This window comes from Hyperolius riggenbachi, chromosome 10 (assembly GCF_040937935.1).
Source record: "Hyperolius riggenbachi isolate aHypRig1 chromosome 10, aHypRig1.pri, whole genome shotgun sequence".
NCBI lineage: Eukaryota > Metazoa > Chordata > Amphibia > Anura > Hyperoliidae > Hyperolius > Hyperolius riggenbachi.
In genome coordinates, this window is record NC_090655.1 from 241,453,673 (window position 1) to 241,468,144 (window position 14,472).

A 14,472-nucleotide genomic window follows, 5' to 3' on the forward strand; every position below is an offset into this window, starting at 1 on the left:
GCTATATAACTAAAAATAAAAATATGAGACCCTTTTCTCTGCTAATGTTCTATTAATTATCCGCACTATACATACAATTCATTATAACATTCTTTTTTTTCACTTCAGTGTCACTTTAAAAAGAGAATTTTATATTTTTTCACTCAGGAATTACTTAATTACAAGACAATCTGATAATCTGTCAAGCAAACAGGTAACGCCGTCAATAAAATTTAGTGAAGAGGAACAAAGCCTTGCCAAAGCCGTAGGAAACTACTCCATCCTGCTACTCCTCGATCTCTCCTCAGCATTTCATACAGCAGAACCATCCCCTCCTCCAGTCCCTACAGTCCTTAGGCATTTGCAACAGAGCCCTGGCCTGGATCTTCTCATACCTCTCTGATCACCTCTTCACAACCTCTTTCAATAATAGTTCCTCCTCTACTACACCCCCCCCCCCCCCCAGGTCAGAGTCCCCCAAGGCTCTGTTCTGGGTCCTCCACTGTTTTCAACGTACACCTCCTCCATCGGCCAAGTCATCTTCTCCCTGGGCTATATGTCGATGACCCCCAGATCTCTCTCCATACACCCAATTTCTTCCCCTCCACCATGGACAAGGTCTCCTCCTCAAAGCAGGTTGTTTCAGCACACGTCGCTCAGTGCCAAGTGCCGAAACTAGGCTCCCCATAGCAACGCTTGCCAGACCTTGAATTACATTTCACTCCGAGTTGCGACAAATTGAAGGAGGAATATTATTTAAGAACGCTGGGGACTTTTGCAGCAGCAGGGAGAGCCGTCTTTCAGCTTGCCCTGCCCCCACCTCACGTACGCCTCCTCCTGCCTCTCAACCATCTCCTCCTGGATGTCAGCCAGTTTCCTGATGCAAGGGTATAACAGTAGACACTGCAAGGGATGCAGCCACAGGGAGGGTCAGAAGCCGCAGGTGGCCCAGTGGTGGAGATGCTTCTTTTTCCTCCTGTCCTGAGAGAATGAAAACTAATAGCACGGATAGAAAAAAACTTTTCTGCTCACTACACAAATGTTCTAATGACTGCATCTGCTCAGATTTGTAGACAGTCCCTATTCAGTGTGCAGCAGGCTCTTGTGTAGAGCGCCCGGCCCCCAACCTCTCTACCCCTCCCCAAGTGCGATGTACTGTAAGGATGCTGGAAAAGTCTGCAAAGCCAGTTCTGCTTCATCAGAGATGAACAGAGCAAGTGCAATAAGCTGAGGCTGGGAGCACACTCGTCTGTCAGTTTTCTGTATGCATTTTCTGCACACCATGGGGTTGATTCACTAAACCGTGCTATGGTAAATATCACACCTTATCAAAGATATCACACCTTATCAAAGTTAATACGCCTTATCAGAGTAGCATAGCGAGCACTATGAAAATGCAGGGGCTCAGGGCAGGACAAGTGCCATTGCCAATTAGCAGGCATAAGTTCATAACGCTCGCTGTGCTACTCTGATAAGGCGTGTTAACTTTGATAAGGTGTGATATCTTTGATAAGGTGTGATATTTGTCATAGCATGGTTTACTGACTCAGCCCCCATGTGTGTCTGTATGTGTGAAAACATGGACATTTTATCACAGAAGCGAATGTAATTGATAGTGAAAATGCATTCAGTGCTTGACTGCCGTCAGTTTTAATCTGCATGGGGAAAACAAATTCAAGTGTGCATTAATCGATTAACATTGGTTCTTAGTTTACCTGTGCATAAAGCGAGGGTGGGGGGGCATACAAAGTTTTGCAGGGGGGCCCAGTGGTTTCTAGTTACACCATTGTCCTGATGCTTAACTTGGATAAAACTGAGCTCCCGATTTTCCCGCCCAAGCTGAACCACCCATCCCGGATATCCACGCCACGATCAATGGCACAACCATACGCCCTACCTCCCAGGCCCGCTGCCAAAGCATCACCCTAGAGTCTAGGGCCTAGACTCTGCTCTCTCCTTCAGCCCCCACATCTAAAATGTTACCAGAGCCTGCAATTTCCACCTTCACAACATCTCCAAGATCCACCCCTTTCTGAGCCCAGACACTACCAAGCTTCTCATCCATGCCCTCATCATCTCCCACCTTGACTATTGCAATGCACTACTGTCAGGCCTCCCTTTGAACCACAAATGCACCCGTTCAATCAGTCATGAATGCAGCAGCAGCTAGACTAATACATTCTTCCCAATGCTCTGCTTCCACTTCTCCCCTCTGTAAAGCCCTACACTGGCCCCCTATCTGCTTCAGGATCAGTTTTAAGATTCTCTGCCTAGCCTAAAAATTAGTCCACAGGACCTGCCCAACTTACATCCCTGAGCTCATCCACGGATATATACCTGCCCACCCCCTCCGGTCCTTAAATGATCTCTGCCTGACTGCGATACGCATTTCTCACTCCCATGCATGCCTACAGGACTTCTCAAGAGCCACCTCCAACCAAGGGAACCCCCCCAACTCTCACCTTCCTTCAACACCTTCAAGCAAGCAAGCCCTCAAAATACACTATTTTAAAATGCCCCCCCCCCCCCCCATCTACCACACTTTAACTATCTCAGCCGGGCACCTTTTCCGCAGCCCTAACTTATGTGTCCCTCCCCTTTAGATTGTAAGCCTTTGGCATGATCTCCCCTTGATCTCGTCCTCCTTGCTCTTTCAATCCCACCAATGACACACTTCTCATGGACTAACTCAGACTTGAATTGATGGGTCTCTGTTAACTCACATGATAATTCATCTTATACCCTAATTGCATGGATAACCTTGTGCTATGTTGTAGAACTGTGTGCTATCTCTCTGTCTGTCAATCCTTGTTTACATTGCGTATATCCCTATTTATTGTTCAGCTCTGTGTAATATGTTGTTGCTTGATAAATACAATACATAACAATATTTAATTAAAACCAGTATTTCCTTGTCTTTTGTTTTATTCTGTGCCTAATGATTTACAGCATAGATGCAATTTTGAGTTTTATAGCTCTTTACAAACCTTGTATAAGAGATTTGCGCAGCCATGCTCCCATCTGTGTGCAAGCGTGGCAACACTGCGCTGACGCTTGGAGCCACCCTGGATACAAGTGGATTCATGCACTGACGCAGTCCATGAAGTGCGTCTGCACAGTGTGGCCACGCTCATTCATATACGGAAGCATGGCTGCTAGCTTTCAGAGGGTCCCGGGCAGTGGCGATGGTCTGGAGGAGGATTTGGGAAGTCTCTGGAGGAGCCACAGGCTTCTCTCTGCCGGGATAAGTATCTGACTTTTCCCCACCTAAAGCTAAAGGTTTGCTTCATTAGACATAAAAGTGATGTCATGTGACCCTCCCACAATATTACTCACCACCAGGGACTAGCCGGCGGGTACGAAACTGTGCTGTGTATTGGTAGACACATAAAGTGTTAACTCACCCATGTCGCCATCTCTTGCAGCTGCACTGCACACTGCTCTCCATCTTCCTGACACTTCCATCTTCACAGACGGAAGGAGTACATGTCAGGATGATGGAGAGCAGTGTGCAGCACAGACACGAGTTATCACTTTCTGCCACGGCTTGTATACACTAATTTGCGGGATCACATTTTAACTGGTTAAGTGTGTGGGTTTTTTCATGTGACCTCCCAAAATCCTCTCTACCTCTCCGGTAAGCAGGCAGATGATCTCCAGTGTGAGGTCGAATATCCTCTCAGTCATGTGACTCCAGTCCTCTTCCATCCTCACCGATGTGGTCATGTGATCCATACAAGAAGTCCTTATCTGTAGGCAAATAACATCATGAGAATTATCGAGACTGCAGGAACCTGGGCTGTATTAGGGCAGGAAAGCATTACATGTGCCACACACTCTGCATTGTGGAAGCTGATGGTTATACCTTATGATACTAAAGTAAACCTGAAGTGGAAGAACAAGACAAGACACTAAGCACCAGAACCATAGAGGTGGAGATCACCCACATCAGAGCTAAGATGCAGGCATACCTCTCAACTTTTTGAGATGAAAAGGGGAAAATTAAGCCACGCCCCTGCCAGGCTGCCACACCCATGATCACGCCCCGTCAAACCCCTAGACATGCATACCATAAAGATTTCATAAGAAAGAAAAATTGTTTGTAAATAAATGTTGTTTTATAATTCAAACCACATTGCTCCTTTCTATTCTGGTTCATTTTCCATCACATTAACATTTTAAAATTAGTAATATATCAATTTAAAGGATGTGTTAAAGTTTAGAGTCAATCAAACACATTGTTTAGCAGAGAAATATATATATTTACATAGAAAGAGGGACAAAGTCCTGAAAGAGGGACAAATGAGGAGGAAAGAGGGACAGGGCTCCCAAAAAGGGACTGTCCCTCCAAAAGAGGGACAGTTGGGAGCTATGTGCAGGCTGTACAAAGAATCCTCAAGGACAGTCCAGCATACACTAAATGGCACAGCCACATACTGTAGCTTGCATTGTGTACACAGGAACATCTGCACAGCATGTGTGATAATAAAGGTGGCCACACATGATACAATAAAATGATCCGATTTTACAGTAATTCGATAAAAATGATCGTATCTCCCGAAAAAATCGAAAGCTTTTTTTTCATTCGACTGAAAAATCCGATCGGATTTCCCGTTTTCTTCGATTTTAATCGATCCGGACTGCCAGATATTTTTCTTCAATCTCTCTAAAGATTGTATGGTGTGTGTTGGATTGTCAATTTATTAATATACACACCCTAGCAATTTTGTTAGAGTTTCCAATCATTTTTATCATAATTGGGGGAAAAATTGAACATAGGTGTGTGGTACATTGGTCATATTTTTGAAATGTTACAATCAGTCACAAAAATTGATTGCAATTCTTAAATTGAACAGATATTTAAAAAATTGTATGTTGTGTGGCCACCTTTTAACTGGTTAAGTTATGGTTCTGGCTATTCAACCAGCCATAAAGCTAGCAGACAAGACAAGCTAGAAGACTACAGTGGTGACAGATGTGGCAGTTCTAAGTGACAGCAACATCAGAAGGAGGAGAAGGAGGAACTGGAGAAGAACCAGAGCCTGAGAGAGGAACTAGAGAGATTCTGGAGGGAGAAGACCAAAGAGGTGCCAGTGGTGACAGGAGTAGTCATTGCTTTCACTCCTAAGCTAGGAGATTGGCTCCAACAGATGTCAGGAACATCAGAGCGCTCTGTCCTGAGAAGTGCAGTGATAGGAACAGATAAGATTCTGTGCAGAACTCTCCAGCTCACAGGCCTCTGGTAGAGGAGCTGAGGATAAAGAAGACATAATAATAATAATAATAATAATGGCAGTATTTGTATAGCGCCTCTCTCCTGTCGGACTCAAAGCGCTTGCGAGGCAGCCACTAGAGCGCACTCAGTAGGCAGTAGCAGTGTTAAGGAGACTTGCCCAAGAAACTCCTTACTGAAATAGGTGCTGGCTTACTGAACAGGCAGAGCCGAGATTTGAACCCAGGTCTCCTGTGTCAGAGGCAGAGCCCTTAACCATTACACTATCCAGCCTAATATATACACTGATCCATATACTGTATGTGTGTAACAGCTGCTGCTAGTGATGGGGGAGGGATATGAGGGTTACAGGGTGTAAATATAAAATACTCTCTTCTTACCTCTACTGCTGCCAGTCCCAGCAATGTCTCCTCTGTACTTCCTCCCTCTTCATCTATGGCTTCCTGTCTGTGTCTTCTATTCCTTATAAATAAGTGACACCACCATCTTGTGGAGAATAGGTGAACTGCAGCGCTCATGTATCTGTACTATAGTTTTTAATCATTGTTTAGTATAGTGATCAGATGAGGGCTGCAAGGACTGTGCATAATCATTAAATCTCAACATCAGAAAAGAGAATTATTTTAGTTTCAAACTGTGAAAAGTAATTAGTTACTCTTTTGGGGGTTTTCTTGTTGTTTGGTGTCTTGATTTAGTATAACTTCTTTCACTTCCATCCTGTAAGAAAGCGAGTTAAAGGACAACTGTAGTGAGACAACTGTAGTATGGAGGCTGCCATATTTATATTCTTTTAACCAATACCAGTTACCTGGCTATCCTACTAATTCTCTGCTTCTAATACTTTCAGCCATAAACCCTGAACAAGCATACAGCAGATCAGGTGTTTCTGACATTATTGTCAGATATGACAAGATTAGCTGCATGCTTGTTTCTGGTGTGATTCAGAAACTACTGCAGACATATAGATCAGCAGGAATGCCAGGCAACTGGTATTGTTTAAGAGGAAATAAATATGGCAGCCTCCATATACCTCTCACTACAGTTGTCCTTTATTCTCTCCAGTAAAGATAGACAGGGCGCCACAAGTTTTCTCGCCTGGAGTAACCAAATGGCTAGAGGCGCTATTAGTGCATATGTCCCAGCTGTCCCTTTATGGAGGGATATTCACTATTTTGTAGTCTGTCACTCATTACTCCTCTATTGTCCCAATTGTAGGTCTTATACATAGGTCTGAACATGCACTGGCATAGGGCTCATGTTCAAAGGGGTCACAGGCTCGTGTGGGCTTCAGTGCCCTAGCCTATTCCAATCTTTTCCCCCTCAAATTTTAAATCTTATAGTGCTGCAGCACCAGCATGACACACACACAGAGGCCCTCTGGCAGTGGAGTGGCTGTATACTAGCTTCCTGATGGTAACCTTTCTAGTCTTCCTGCTGCTGTTGCCTCACTTATAAAGCTGTGGCTGGGCTCAGTAAGTTACTAGTGCTGGGCATAATGGAAAGAACTACGCTTACGGATCATTACGCGTAATTTTACGCTATTACGCATTACGGAATTACGCTTACGGCGTAGACATTTATCTACGGTTCATGTCTGTAATTACGCATGACCCTTACGCAATTACGCGTAAGAATACCGTAATGCAGGTTTTTACGTTATTGCCTTACGCATAAATTGCTACTAGCAATTAATGCGTAAGGCAATGCTCCCAAGCGGAAAAGTTGACGCATGGATCAATGTTAGGTAGCCGCCGACTTTAAGAGTTAATAGCAAAGCCCCCTTAATTGCTGAGAGCCTCAAATTTGGAGAATATATTAAGGAGATCAGAAGGAATAAGAGGAAAAAAATTTTTTGCAAAAAGACCTTATAGTTTTTGAGATGTTAAAGTTTCAAAGGAAAAATATATACATTTAAAAACCCGCCGACTTTAACGGTTAATAGCAAAGCCTGCTTAAAATTTAGGAACACCAAATTCACAGGGTATATTAAGGGGATCAGTGGGAATAAGAGGAAAACATTTTTTTCAAAAAGACCTTATAATTTTTGAGAAAATCGATTTTTAAGTTTCAAGGGCAAAAATGTCTTTTAAATGCGGAAAATGTCAGTTTTTTTTGCACAGGTAACAATAGTGTATTATTTTCATAGATTCCCCCAAGTGGGAAGAGTTTTACTTACTTCGTTCTGAGTGTGGGAAATATAAAAAAAAAACTACGTGGGGTCCCCCCTCCCAGACCTCTTTAACCCCTTGTCCCCCATTCAGGCTGGGATAGCCAGAATGCGGAGCACCGGCCTCGTGGGGCTCCGCACCCTGACTATACCAGCCCGCATGGTCCATGGATTGGGGGGTCTCAGAAGGGGAGGGGCAGCCAAGCTTTCCCCTCCCCCTCCGAGCCCTTGTACAATCCAAGGACAAGGGGCTCTTCTCCACCTCCGATGGGCAGTGGAGGTGGAGGCCGCGATTTCCTGGGGGGGGGTTCATGGTGGCATCTGGGAGTCCCCTTTAAAAAGGGGTCCCCCAGATGCCCCCCCCCCCCCCCTCCCAGGAGAAATTGTACCCCTTACCCATTTCCTTTAAGAGTTAAAAGTAAATAAACATACAAACACTTAGAAAAAGTATTTTAATTGAACAAAAAACATAACCACGAAAAAAGTCCTTTAATATTCTTAATTAACCATTAATACTTACCTGTCCCTTTAAATAAATGATCCCTCGCAATAGCCTCGGAAATGTGCTATCAGTTACAATGTAACAAAGTTATTACAATGTAACAACTTTGTTACATTGTAACTACGCCGCACCCGACGTCACTCGCGGCTCAGCCGCCGCATACACTTACGCGTCCTTGCAGGACGCTACGTCCCCGCCGGCTCCCGCCGGCTCCCGCTGTCCACCCCGCCCACATCTATCACCCACATGTCACCCACATGAGGGTGACATGTGGGAGAGGCGGGGAAGGCAGCGGGAGCCGGCGGGGACTTAGCGTCCTGCACGGACCCGACAGAGCTCTGAGCTATATAGCTCAGAGCTCTCTAAGCTGAATTTGGGCTCCAAGGAGCCCCATTGGTCCTTAGCAGACCAATGGGGTTCCTTCTGATTTGAAGGAACCCCATTGGTCTGCTAAGGACCAATGGGGCTCCTTGGAGCCCAAATTCAAAGATGCTTAGAGAGCTCTGAGCTATATAGTTCAGAGCTCTGTCGGGTCCGTGCAGGACGCTAAGTCCCCACCGGCTCCCGCTGCCTTCCCCGCCTCTCCCACATGTCACCCACATGTCACCCACATGTGGGTGACATGTGGGTGACAGATGTGGGCGGGGTGGACAGCGGGAGCCGGCGGGGACTTAGCGTCCTGCAAGGACGCGTAAGTGTATGCGGCGGCTGAGCGGCGAGTGACGTCGGGTGCGGCGTAGTTACAATGTAACAAAGTTGTTACATTGTAATAACTTTGTTATATTGTAACTGATAGCACATTTCCGAGGCTATTGTGAGGGATCATTTATTTAAAGGGACAGGTAAGTATTAATGGTTATTTAAGAATATTAAAGGACTTTTTCCGTGGTTATGTTTTTTGTTCAATTAAAATACTTTTTCTAAGTGTTTGTGTGTTTATTTACTTTTAACTCTTAAAGGAAATGGGTAAGAGGTACAAGTACCCCTATACTCATTTCTCCTGGGAGGGGGTTGGGCATCTGGGGGACCCCTTTTTAAAGGGGACTCCCAGATGCCACCATGAACCCCCCCCCCCCCCCCCCAGGAAATCGCGGCCTCCACCTCCACCGCCCATCGGAGGTGGAGAAGAGCCCCTTGTCCTTGGATTGGACAAGGGCTCGGAGGGGGAGGGGAATGCTTGGCTGCCCCTCCCCTTCCGAGACCCCCCAATCCATGGCCATGCGGGCTGGTATAGTCAGGGTGCGGAGCCCCACGCGGCCGGTGCTCCGCATTCTGGCTATCCCAGCCTGCATGAGGGACAAGGGGTTAAAGAGGTCTGGGAGGGGGGACCCCACCTCGTTTTTTTTTTATATTTCCCACACTCAGAACGAAGTAAGTAAAACTCTTCCCACTTGGGGGAATCTATGAAAATAATACACTATTGTTAACTGTGCAAAAAAAAATGACATTTTCGCATTTAAAAGACATTTTTGCCCTTGAAACTTAAAAATCGATTTTCTCAAAAACTATAAGGTCTTTCTGAAAAATGTTTTTCCTCTTATTCCCACTGATCCCTTTAACATACCCTGGGAATTTGGTGTTCCTAAATTTTAAGCAGGCTTTGCTATTAACCGTTAAAGTCGGCGGGTTTTTAAATGTATATATTTTTCCTTTGAAACTTTAACATCGATTTTCTCAAAAACTATAAGGTCTTTTTGCAAAAAAATTTTTTCTCTTATTCCTTCTGATCTCCTTAATATATTCTCCAAATTTGAGGCTCTCAGCAATTAAGGGGGCTTTGCTATTAACCCTTAAAGTCAGCGGCTTTTTTATATTATACGGGAGCGTAATATTACGTGATTACGGCAGACTGTGTAATTTCAATAGGAGTTTACTGTCTTACGCGTAATTTGTTACGCGTAATAACGTAACCTACGGTCTACGCGTAATTAATTACGTGTAATACCGTAACCTTACACGTAACGCTTACGGTGCATTTGTAGTGAATTAAGATGCGTAATTACGCTAATGCGTAATTTCGGCCCAGCACTGCTCAGTACCCACTACAGCGCCTGCTCTGTTACGTCTCTCCAATGTACTCCAAAGCAGCTGTGTTTGGCTGGGAATATTCTGTTTTTGATACTAAATAAATCAGCACGTGCAGCAGTGTTGGTTCTCTCTGCTCTTTTTACTCCGATCTACAAAGTAAAGTACACCACAGCACGCTCCAGCTGATTTAAAGGGCTAGTTGAATGGACTACCATTGCACAGCTTGTATCTTGCATCAAAAGTAATGCCAACCCGCTACCCTCTACACTTCGCTGCAGTATTATAGTACTCGTCCCTGGCGGTACTGTCTTAATATTTGAGTCCCTTGCATCTGCTCTGCTCCCCACCCCTTCCCTTGGCATCATGATCACAGATCGGGGCGGAGTACAGAGCTGAAATGGGGGACTTGAGGTGTGGGTGGAAAAAATGTCAGCAGGGACATGTAATAAGGATACTTCAACTCACAGTATGTGTCCCTGCTGGGTGTTAGGCCTTGTTCACATTATATCTTATAGCTTCCGCAAGCGCTGAGTGATTTGTAGAGCGTTTTTCAAAACGCTTTTCCCTGTGCTTTGTGCTTAGAAAAGCGCTTTTGCTGAGCGATTAAGATTTTCACTTCCTGATATCAGTTAGGAAGTGAACTGTTCGATCCGGAAATTAATAAATACAATGGGCCTGATTCACAAAGCGGTGCTAACAGTTAGCACGCTGGTGAAAAGCCCTTTATCACGCCTAAACTCAGTTTAGGCATGATAAGTTTAGGTGTGATAAGTTTAGGCATGATAAGTTTAGGTGTGATAAGTTTAGGCATGATAAGTTTAGGTGTGATAAGTTTAGGCGTGATAAGTTTAGGTGTGATAAGTTTAGGCATGATAAGTTTAGGTGTGCTAAGTTTAGGTGTGATAAGTTAAGGTGTGATAAGTTTAGGCGTGATAAGTTTAAGCACCAAGGGCCATATCCTATTCGAGGTGATAAGTAGCTTGCAGATGCGAGCTACTTATCACCTTGCCATCGCGCGAGGATTACCGGCAAATCCTATTGCCCATATCCTTCGCGCGATGGCCGATCGTTAGGGAGCATTACTCAGGCGAAAGCCTGAGCGATGCTCCCTGTTACCGAGCGATGGGGAGTGAGGTTTACGCTGTGGTGCTGTCCATCAGCACCACGGCCTCACTCCCCACACATGCGCACTCGTCCGCCGAACATCGCCGACATCTTCCACCGCAGCATCTGGGGGTCTCCTTTAATAAGGAGACCCCCCAGAGCTCCCCGTCGGGTCGCCGCACAGTTTAGAAGCCAGCGCACAGCTCTGCCGGGCTCCTCTGTCATACGTACCGCCGCCAATCACCCGCCGCCTCTCGCCGCAAAATCTGTCACGTAATTACAGTGTATCTAACACTGTAATTACTGTGCGCATAGAAGGAGCCCGGGCAAAGCATCTTTGAATCTGCAGCCGGGCTCCCCATTGGTCTGCTGTCTGAACCAATAAAATGGCTCACACAGCAGACCAATGGGGAGCCCGGCTGCAGATTCAAAGATGCTTTGCCCGGGCTCCTTCTATGCGCACAGTAATTACAGTGTTAGATACACTGTAATTACGTGACGGATTTTGCGGCGAGAGGCGGCGGGTGATTGGCGGCGGTACGTATGACAGAGGAGCCGGGCAGAGCTGCGCGCTGGCTTCTAAACTGTGCGGCGACCCGACGGGGAGCTCTGGGGGTCTCCTTATTAATGGAGACCCCCAGATGCTGCGGCGACGACGTGCGTTAGCTAGTTTAGACCTGCTTTTTGCAGGTCTAAGCTAACGCTCATGTCTGCCGGGAAGCATCGCTTCCCGGAGACATGATAAGGGTAATTGGATTCCGTGTTAAGAACTCGCTGGGCGATAATATCGCCCAAGCGAGTTCTTTTCCGCCTGGGGGGGTCTAAAGTTTAATTAGATTAGGCGATGCCCCCATCGCCTAAGTTAAGAACTCGCCAGTGCTTAGCGCTGGCGAGTTCAGCAATAGAATATGGCCCCAACTAAACTTATCATGCTTAAACTTATCACCCCTAAACTTATCACGCCTAAACTAGCTTTTCACCAGCGTGGTGCAATGGTTATCACGCCTAAAGTCTCTAACTGGGTTAGCACCGCTTTGTGAATCGAGCCCAATGTATTTATTCTTAAAAGCGTGCGGGAAATCGCAATTCAAAGCGTTTTCAAGCACTTTGTTATTTCCCATACCTTACATTGAGCCAAAACGCTCAGAAAATGGTACATGTAGTGTGTATGCAATTTTAATAAAATCAGAATGCTCACATGTGAACACTCTCATAGGAAATCATTGCAAAAGTGCTTTTAGAGTGATTTCTAAAATCGCCAGCGTTTTAAAAAAGTAGAATCAAAAACGCTCAAACGGGTTGATTCACTAAACCGTGATATGACAAATATCACACCTTATCAAAGATATCACACCTAGTGCTTGATTCACAAATGTTTTTCGCCCGCAATCACAAATTTTCACGCACAATCGAAATGTTTTGAACGAAAACATATGCATTTTCCCATGAAAATTTGCGATTGCATGTGAAAGATCACGATGGCACACAAAGAAGTTATGCGTGTTATAACGCACGCAAAACGCTAGCACTGCTTTGTGAATCAAGCCCCTTATCAAAGATATCACACCTTATCAAAGTTAACGCGCCTTATCAGAGTAGCATAGCGAGCGCTATGAACTTATGCCCGCTAATTGGCAATGGCACTCGTCCTGCCCTGAGACCCTGCGGGTTTGTAGCGCTCGCTATGCTACTCTGATAAGGCCGTGTTAACCTTGATAACGTGTGACAACTTTGATAACTTTTCATAAGGTGTGATATTTGTCTTATCACGGTTTAGTGAATCAAGCCCATAGTGGGAACAAGCCCTTGCTCTTGTCTTCATGTAATAAGGAAACTGTAACTCACCTGGAAGCTCTGCAAGAAGGAAATATTGTTTTATTTTGCGCTGAAGTTTTCTGCAGCACTTAATCCTGCCCTAGTCTAATGTCCTACCATATTTTATGTATTTATATAGCACATAAGAAAAGATTGAGGGAATTGTGAGAGTTACAGTAATTATTGGCCCTTAGCATTGGGACTGGGTTTAGATAAGATATTAGGTGTAACCCCCCCCCCCCACCACCACACGTGGTTTGCTATATATTGATGGAATGGCGGACTTGGTACATTGTTTTTTTTCTCTTTCTCTCTTTTCTATTTCTTCTATTTAAATATATTACATAGTTTCATGATTGGATGGGGATGATCTTCCATGTACATTATAAGAAATAAAACTGATAACCCAAATGTAGGTCATTGGGTGTGAGTTTACTAATCTTATGTGGGATCAGACCATGAAGATTAGATTTTGATGTGAAAAGGCTACATTACTGTTGTAACAATGCATTTCATTTTTTTCTTTTAATCTCTGTTTGTATGGAAAAAAATTGAAAAAGAAAGAATATATATAGCACTGACATGTTCTGCAGCACTTTACAGACTACATAGTCATGTCACTGACATCTTCTGCAGCACTTTACAGACTACATAGTCATGTCACTGACAACTTCTGCAGCACTTTACAGACTACATAGTCATGTCCCGCAGAGGGGCTCATAATGTAGCCCCACCTTAATCACATGCCCAACACAATCTAAGGCCAATTTTGGGAGAACCAATTACCTTTCCAGTATGTGCCTAAACTAGAAGAAACCCACACAAACCTGGGGAGAGCATATAAACCCCATGCAGATAGTGTCCTGATCCGGACTGGAACTGAAGACCTGGCGCTCCCAGGCAAGAAAGCAATCTGCTACATCACCGGATTTCAACATGCATTCAGCTGTGCGGTGTACAGCTCAGGATTCCAGTAGTTGTAGCATTACTGATAGAGCTGGAGGGATTTGTGCTGTTCATCATTACGTAAGGTAAGCAAGGCCGGATTTATACTTGTGTCTCCTTTTCCATGGGCAGCCCCCTTTTCTGTGTGTAACATTAGCCTTATCCCCGCCCCGGAGAGCAACGGTCCGTGAGGAAGCTACTTCAGTGAAACAATTGTCGACCGTACGGGTCTCTGTGGGTGTTGACACCGGATCTGGTGATGTATTGCGACTGAATACACCATGCTGTCCCAAATGTTTTCACCATGCAAGTCCTGCTATTAAATTGGCAGTTTAAACCAGTTGGTGCCCATGTGTAAATACTGTTTGTGGCTGTCTAACACTATTGTACAGCAGCCTCTCTTTCATGTACAGCTCCCTTGGCCAGCAGATCCCCTCCTCTGTGTGTTGCTCCCTATTAGCAGCCTCCCATTCCATGTGCAGCTTCCTCTTCCATACGCAGCAAACCATCTTCCATATCCAGCCGCCCAAGGCTCAGACCTTTGTGGCCTTCCCAGAAGGAATACTGTTTGGGGTAAAACAATGCTAGCATTTCCTAATTCAATGTTCAGTCTGGTGTTCCATGTGCTGCAGCTGACCGACTCAACACATCACTTTAATCGAGTACCTAGATGCCATTGCTGCATCACGAATGCAGCTT

The 14,472-nt window shown here is 45.1% G+C and overlaps 1 protein-coding gene across 1 annotated transcript in view; it reads right to left on the minus strand.

Annotated features, from left to right (window-relative positions):
- Positions 1-14,472, minus strand: part of LOC137536998 (oocyte zinc finger protein XlCOF7.1-like) — a 39,966-nt gene that overhangs the window by 6,488 nt on the left and 19,006 nt on the right. Inside the window, exons 8-10 of the mRNA XM_068259158.1 lie at positions 5,868-5,929; positions 5,593-5,674; positions 3,610-3,729 (exon numbers count right to left, since the gene is read on the minus strand). Of these exons, the coding sequence (XP_068115259.1) occupies positions 3,610-3,729; positions 5,593-5,674; positions 5,868-5,929 (264 nt within the window). The remainder of the gene's footprint in view (positions 1-3,609; positions 3,730-5,592; positions 5,675-5,867; positions 5,930-14,472) is intronic.